The sequence below is a fragment of the Tinamus guttatus genome, unplaced genomic scaffold (genome assembly GCF_059628265.1).
Source record: "Tinamus guttatus ecotype Peru unplaced genomic scaffold, ASM5962826v1 Tinamus_guttatus_pri_ptg000107l, whole genome shotgun sequence".
Taxonomy (NCBI): Eukaryota; Metazoa; Chordata; class Aves; order Tinamiformes; family Tinamidae; genus Tinamus; species Tinamus guttatus.
In genome coordinates, this window is record NW_028288641.1 from 602,154 (window position 1) to 608,153 (window position 6,000).

Genomic DNA, 6,000 nt, shown 5'->3' on the forward strand with positions numbered 1-6,000 from the left:
CTGTCACCGACAGCGCCCTGGAGGGGACAGGGGGTCCTGGGGCAGGGGGTCCCCATGGCCGGGGGGGGGTCCGCTCCTGGGTGGGGGGGGGCATTTCTGTTGCTGGGAGCTCGGGGGGTTCCTGGGGGGTCTCTGAGGTTGGGCAAGGGGTGGATGTTGCCCGTGGGGGCCCTGGGCAGGAGCTCCCCGGGGCTGGGGGCTGCCCAGAGCAGGGTCCTGGTTCCGGGGAGTCCTGTCCCGGGGGTCCCGGTTCCGGGGGGTCCCGTCCCGGTTCCGGGGGCGGCTCCGGGGGGGTCCCCGCGCCGCGCGCGGCCGCCGCCCGCCAGGGGGCGCTGCCCGGCCCGGCCCCGCCCCCGGCCCCGCCCCCTCGCGCGGGGCACGCCGGGTAGCAGGTCACCATGGCGGCCCGTGTCCTCTCGGCCTGCGCGCGCCGCCTCCTGCCGCGGGCCCCGCGCCCCGGCCCCGCCGCCACCGCCGCCGCCGCCGCCACCGCCGCCACCTCCGCCGCCCCCGGCCCGCCGCGCCCGGCCGCGCCGCGCCACGCGCTGCTCCTGCCGCAGGTGAGCGCCGCCGCCCGGCCCGGCCCTCCCGGCCCGGTTGGGTTCGGTTCGATTCAGTTCGGTTCGGTTCGATTCGGCTGCCCCCCGCCTCGTCTTGCAGGGCGCCGCGGCGGGCGGGCTGCTGTGCCGCCGCTTCTCGGACCTGCCGCCGCTGACCTTGGAGGGCATCCAGGAGCGCGTCCTCTACGTGCTCAAGCTCTACGACAAGATCGACCCCGACAAGGCGAGTGCGGCCGGGCCCGCGTCCCCCCCGCGCCCCCCGGCCGGCCCTGACCCCGCTCTGCCCCCCGCAGCTCACCACCGAGTCCCACTTCATGAAGGACCTGGGGCTGGACAGCCTGGACCAAGTGGAGATCATCATGGCCATGGAGGACGAGTTCGGTACGTGCTGGTGCCACCGCGGGGCCCTTTGATACAGGAGCCCTGTGACAAAACCCCGACGAGGGGCCCGGAGCTCCCCCCGCGCGGCCGCCCCGGCCCCGGGAGCTGCTCCTGCCCCGCGCGTCCCCGGGCCGCGCCGCGGGCGCCAGCGAGGAGCTGCGTCCCCGCACCCCGTCCTGGCCACGGCACCCGCCTCCCTCGACCGCGGTCCCGCTGCTTGGGCTGAGCGCCTGTGCTTCCTGACAGGATTCGAAATCCCCGACGGAGATGCGGAGAAGTTGATGTGTCCGCAGGAGATAGTAGATTACATTGCAGATAAGAAGGATGTTTATGAGTAAAACCAGTTCCTCGAAGCTGGGTGAGTAGCGCGAGTGCGCGGTGGCTGCCGGGCAGGCAGCGCCTGGCGCCCTGAGCTTGGCACCGTCTCCAACAGGGAGCGGGTGGTTCCAGGGCCGGGTTCCCTCCCTCGTGAGCGGCGGCCCCGCGCGCTGCCCCTGTCCCTGTCGCTGCCCTGGGCGCGGGCGCTCCCCGCCTGCCCGCGCTCTCCTCCGTCGGGACGGGAGCGCCGCAGGGCAGGGGGCAGCTGCGCCCGGTGCTGCTGTCTCTGCGCCAAGAGCAGATGGAATAAAGGGACAATCCTGCTGGCTGCGAGTCGCTGCCTGGCTTCCTTTGTGCTCTGCAGGGCTGCGCTCGGCCCGGCCGGCTCCTCCTCCGCCTTCGAGTGGTCCTTGTTGGCCGGAGGGGGGTTAATTCTGTGAATTTCCCTTAGCAGGAGCTGTCTGTTCCACTGCGCCCGGCTGGTGGCGGCGGATGTGAGTGCACACGTTTGTATTGCTGCTGCTTTCGCTGGAAAGCTCTCCCGGAACGTTGGATTGGACCGTGTATTTAAAGCTGTGTGAATATGTTGACCTTTAAAAACAGGGAAAAAAAGGAATAAATATATAAGACCAGTGTTGTGGTGGTGGCTTCTCTTCCACGCTGGGTGTCAGGGCCCCGTGCTGCTTCCCTGGTGCGTAGGAAGGACCTCGACAGACGCTGGAGCTGCCCCATCACGGGCACCGAGCTGCTCTGCTCCTCACAGAGCCGCCGAGCGCGGAACACCGGGAAGGGCTTGGCCCATCGGGAAGGGCTCGGGCCCTCGGAAAGGGGCTCAGTCCCTCTCTGCTCCTGCTGTGTGTCCGGACATGGCCAGCAACGAGTCCCTGGTGCTTTTCCTGGCCATAGAGGGGGTTTGTGGTGGGAATGGCAGCTTTGGGCTGCCATGGGAAAAGCTGGAACCAGGAACCCCTGGTGCTCGAGGCCGCCCTGGTCCCAGCAGCTGCCGCTCGCGGCGCTTCCCAGCCTGTCCCCGCACAGAGCAGCCGTGAACCGTGAACCCCTGCGGGTGCGAGGGGCGTCTTGCTTTCACCAAAGACTCAGGGCAATAACGTTCAACTCCTCAGGCAGCTGCTGTTCCTTAAGCAGTTTCAGCTGGGCCGTCTTGCACATATCCCACCCTCAGACCAGGCCTGGGTAGTACCGCTGGGGTCTAGGACCAGGAACTGCTTCTCTGGCTTACACAGAGCTGCTTCTCCAACTGACTTTGCTAGAAGTGCCCCTTAACCAGCCTCTATATCTGCTCCCTGCAGGGCGGGTGGTGGGATAAAGCGCCTGCAAGGCAGCGCGTGAGGTGTGCGGGGCTGCGCGAGCTGCATGGGGCTGCGCGAGGTGCACGGGGCTGCATGGGGCTACATGAGCTATGCGGGGCTGCACGAGGTGCATAGGGCTGCATGGGAGCTGCACGAGCTGCATGGGGCTGTATGAGCAGCATGGGAGCTGCACGGGGCTGCGTGTGAGGCGGCTCCGGCAGCGCCCGGCGCTCATTTCTGCCGCCGGGCTGGCCAAGCTGCCTTTGGACTGATGCCGCTCTCAGTGCTCGTGGCCACCATTTTCCTACATTCAGTGAGTTTGTTTCACAAATGGAAGTGAAAACAAGTCCAGTGTGAAGTGCTCCGGCTTCCCAGATGGAAAACAGAGGGCGCAGGGTGGGGGGAGGCCTTTCCTTTCCTGTTGCTGAAAGGGGAAATGGCACCAGGGTTTCTGTGAGCGCAGCGCGAGCCGCCTGCCTCCAGCCTCTCCCACGGCTGCAGTCATCGTTATTTCTGGCCACAACAGTTTTCCTCCGTGCCAAGCAGCACTTTCGCATGTCAGAGGGGTGCGACGCGGCTGGGCGCCAAGGAAGTGTCGCTTGATACCGGCTTGATACCGGCAGGCGAGGGGATGCTGGAAAATAAACCAGGGCCCGGGGGCCCGGCCGGGTGCCCGGCTTGGGGCAGGCGGTTTCACAGCTCGTCCTGCAGAGCCGGGTCCTGCGCTCACCCTCAGGCGGGGTGGGAGCCCCATCTCTAAAAGAGGTTGTGGAATCTCCTCTGGAGATATTCAAAACTTGCTTGTCCCAATCCTGTGCCATGTGCTCTAGATGACCCTGCGTGTGCATCGGGGTTGGACTAGATGCTCTCTAGAGGTCCCTTCCAACGATTCTATGATCTCGCACCGCTCTGTCCCACACGTGGGCAGGGGCAGCAGCGCCACGCGGGAGGACGGAGCCCCGCGGGGACAGCGCTCCCGGTCCCTGCTGGGGGCTGTGTCTGCGGGGTGCGCTGCCCCTGGCCCCATTTTGGCCACTCTCCGGCCAGCCCGGGCCAGCACGGACGGGAAGGCACCGCATGGGGCCCGGCCACGGGCTGTTGTGGGGCGGGACTGCGACACATGTGGGTCCCACAGGGCTGAATGGGGACAGGGAGGGGGGGACATGGGGCTGGGGGAGCGCGTGGGGCTGGAGCCGCGCGCGGGCTCCGGGGACACGGGGGGGGCGTCCGGGGCGGGTCCGCGCGGCCGCTGCCGCCGCCGCCTCCGCCGCAGCGGGGCCGGGCGGGGCCGGGCGGGGGCTTCCTGCGCCGCCGCCGCCGCCGCAGCGCTGGTCCCGGCCCGGCCCGGCCCGGTCCGGCCGCACCATGAGGCTGCGGCGGCTCCCGGCGCTCCTGGCGGCAGCAGGTGAGAGCGGCGGGGCCGGGGAGGCGGCACCGGCCGCGGGGGAGCGGGACCGGGCACCGGCACCGGCTGCGGGGGGCGGTTCGGGACCGGGCACCGGCACCGGCTCGGGCTGCAGGGAGCAGCGCCGGGCACCGGGCCATGGTGAAGGAGCACCGGGCCCTGCACTGGGTTCGGGGCGCTGGCACCGGCTGTGGGTACCGGCGCTGGGCACGGGAGAGCGGGCAGGGGGTACAGGACCGGGCACCAGGTGCGGGGCTCTGGGTACGGTACTGGTACCAGGTAGTAGGTGCCGGGCATTGGGTACTGGTGCAGGGCACCGGCTCCAGGGTCAGGAACCTGGTATTGGGCTACCAGCACCAGTGCCAGGCCAGGGCAGAGGGTGCTGGGCACCAGTGCTGCTCTTTGGGCACTGGAACCAGGTTCCTGGGCCTGACACCTGCGTTGGGTCCTGGCTGGAGGGCACTGGGCACAAGGTGGGAGGTACCAGTACCGGGTCCTGGGCACAGGGTGCCCAGTCCTGGCGCTGGCACCAGCCATTGACATGGGGTCCTGGCGCCATGTGCTGGTACCGGGCACCAGGCAGTGGGCACTGGGCTGCGGTACCAGGCAGGGCTGGTGCTGCCAGAGAGACCCGGGTGCCCATTCATGGGGGCACAAACTACACCCAACGCCCCAAACACGGCCCCGATGGCGGTGCCCGTGGAGCAGCGAGACCCGCGGCACTGGGTGCACGTGGGGCGGCTGGTGCTGGTGGCTCCCGTGGCTGGGGGGCCCATCCAGCCCTGGTCCCTGCAGAGGCGCCGCGAGGCTGCGGGCGCCGTGTGCGGGGCCGGGCGGTCGGTTTGGGGTGAGAACGGGGTGGGCAGGCGATGCCACCCTAGCGGAGCGGCCGTCCTGTCCCATCCCATCCTGTTCCATCCCATCCCATGCCTTACCAGGGAATGCGGTTCCCGGGGAGCTGCCACCCCCGAGCCAACCGCAACAGGGACCGGACTGGTCCCTGCAGCTTTGGTGTCTCCCTGGGGCACAAGTGCAGGTTTTAGAGCCAAGGGGCGTCTCGCCAGGCACCCTGGTGCCTGGAGCAGTTGGCGCTTCCCTTATCGAGGCCAAGCCCGGCAGCTCCCAGCTGGATTTTGCGTAAATCCCGAGCTTTTCCTCTCACAGGAAATGGCTCCCTGGGAAACGCGGCGCCGCGAAGGGTTAAACCCTGATTGCGGCTCTCTGCTTTGTGCAACCCCCCCAAATGCTCCTGCGTCCTGAGGGATGGTCACCGGGGTCCAGCCAAAAAGCCTGATCACGGCAGATGTCCCAGCGCCGGGTGCTGCTCTCCCGGTGCCGCTCTCCTGGTGCCGGTGCCCGCTCCGGTGCCGGTTCCCGCGGCCGGGCCGCTCCGCGGGGCCGTCACGCACTCGCTGTCCCCTCTCCCGCAGCTGCGACCTGGTGTGCGCTGAGCCCGGCGCTGGGCAGCGGGACGGGCCCGGCCGGACCCGCCGGCACCGCGCGGAGCCCCCGGCACCAGGGAAGCGGCACCGAGTCCTCGCGGCCGCCTGGCCCGAGCGGTACCAGTACCGTCCCCGTCCCGGTCCTGGTGGGGGCGGTGGGGAAGCCCCCTGCCGAGGGGACCCCCGGCAGCCCCGGGGCCCTGGCGCCCCCCACGACGGCTCCGTCCGGCACCGACCGGATGGGAAACGGGACTCCCGTGTCCGGCCCCAGCTCCGGCCCCGGCGGGGGGCGGGGGGCGGCCGGCAGCGCCTCCCGGATCCCCCCGGCCACGTCCCCCCAAAGCAGCGGGAGCCGCACGGGGACCACGGAGCTGCCGACGGTGACACCGGTGCCCACGGAGACGCTGCCCAGCCCCAGCGACACCCCGAGCCCCACGGGGACGGGGACGGCCGCCCGAGGGGGCCCCCACACCCACGGGTGGCACCAGCCTGACGCCACCCGGCCGGGTCCCGGCTCTGCCCCGGGCTCTGGGGCGCATGAGGGGCTCCCCGCGGCCAGCACCGCAGGGCCGGGCTCCACGGGG

The 6,000-nt window shown here is 70.2% G+C and overlaps 1 protein-coding gene across 1 annotated transcript; it reads left to right on the forward strand.

Annotated features, from left to right (window-relative positions):
* The first annotated feature begins 374 nt into the window (after positions 1-374).
* Positions 375-1,296, forward strand: NDUFAB1 (NADH:ubiquinone oxidoreductase subunit AB1). The gene is made up of 4 exons (XM_088520983.1): positions 375-560; positions 661-783; positions 854-941; positions 1,188-1,296. The coding sequence occupies exons 1-4, from the start codon at positions 399-401 to the stop codon at positions 1,277-1,279; spliced, it is 465 nt and encodes a 154-aa protein (XP_088377109.1). The 5' UTR covers positions 375-398; the 3' UTR covers positions 1,280-1,296.
* Positions 1,297-6,000: the final 4,704 nt, after the last annotated feature.

Coding starts and splice junctions, on each gene's coding strand:
- NDUFAB1 (XM_088520983.1), top strand. CDS start 399: ATGGCGGCCCGTGTCCTCTCGGCCTGCGCGCGCCGCCTCCTGCCGCGG. Junction 784..853: donor ACAAGATCGACCCCGACAAG/GCGAGTGCGGCC, acceptor TGCCCCCCGCAG/CTCACCACCGAGTCCCACTT. Junction 942..1,187: donor GGCCATGGAGGACGAGTTCG/GTACGTGCTGGT, acceptor GCTTCCTGACAG/GATTCGAAATCCCCGACGGA.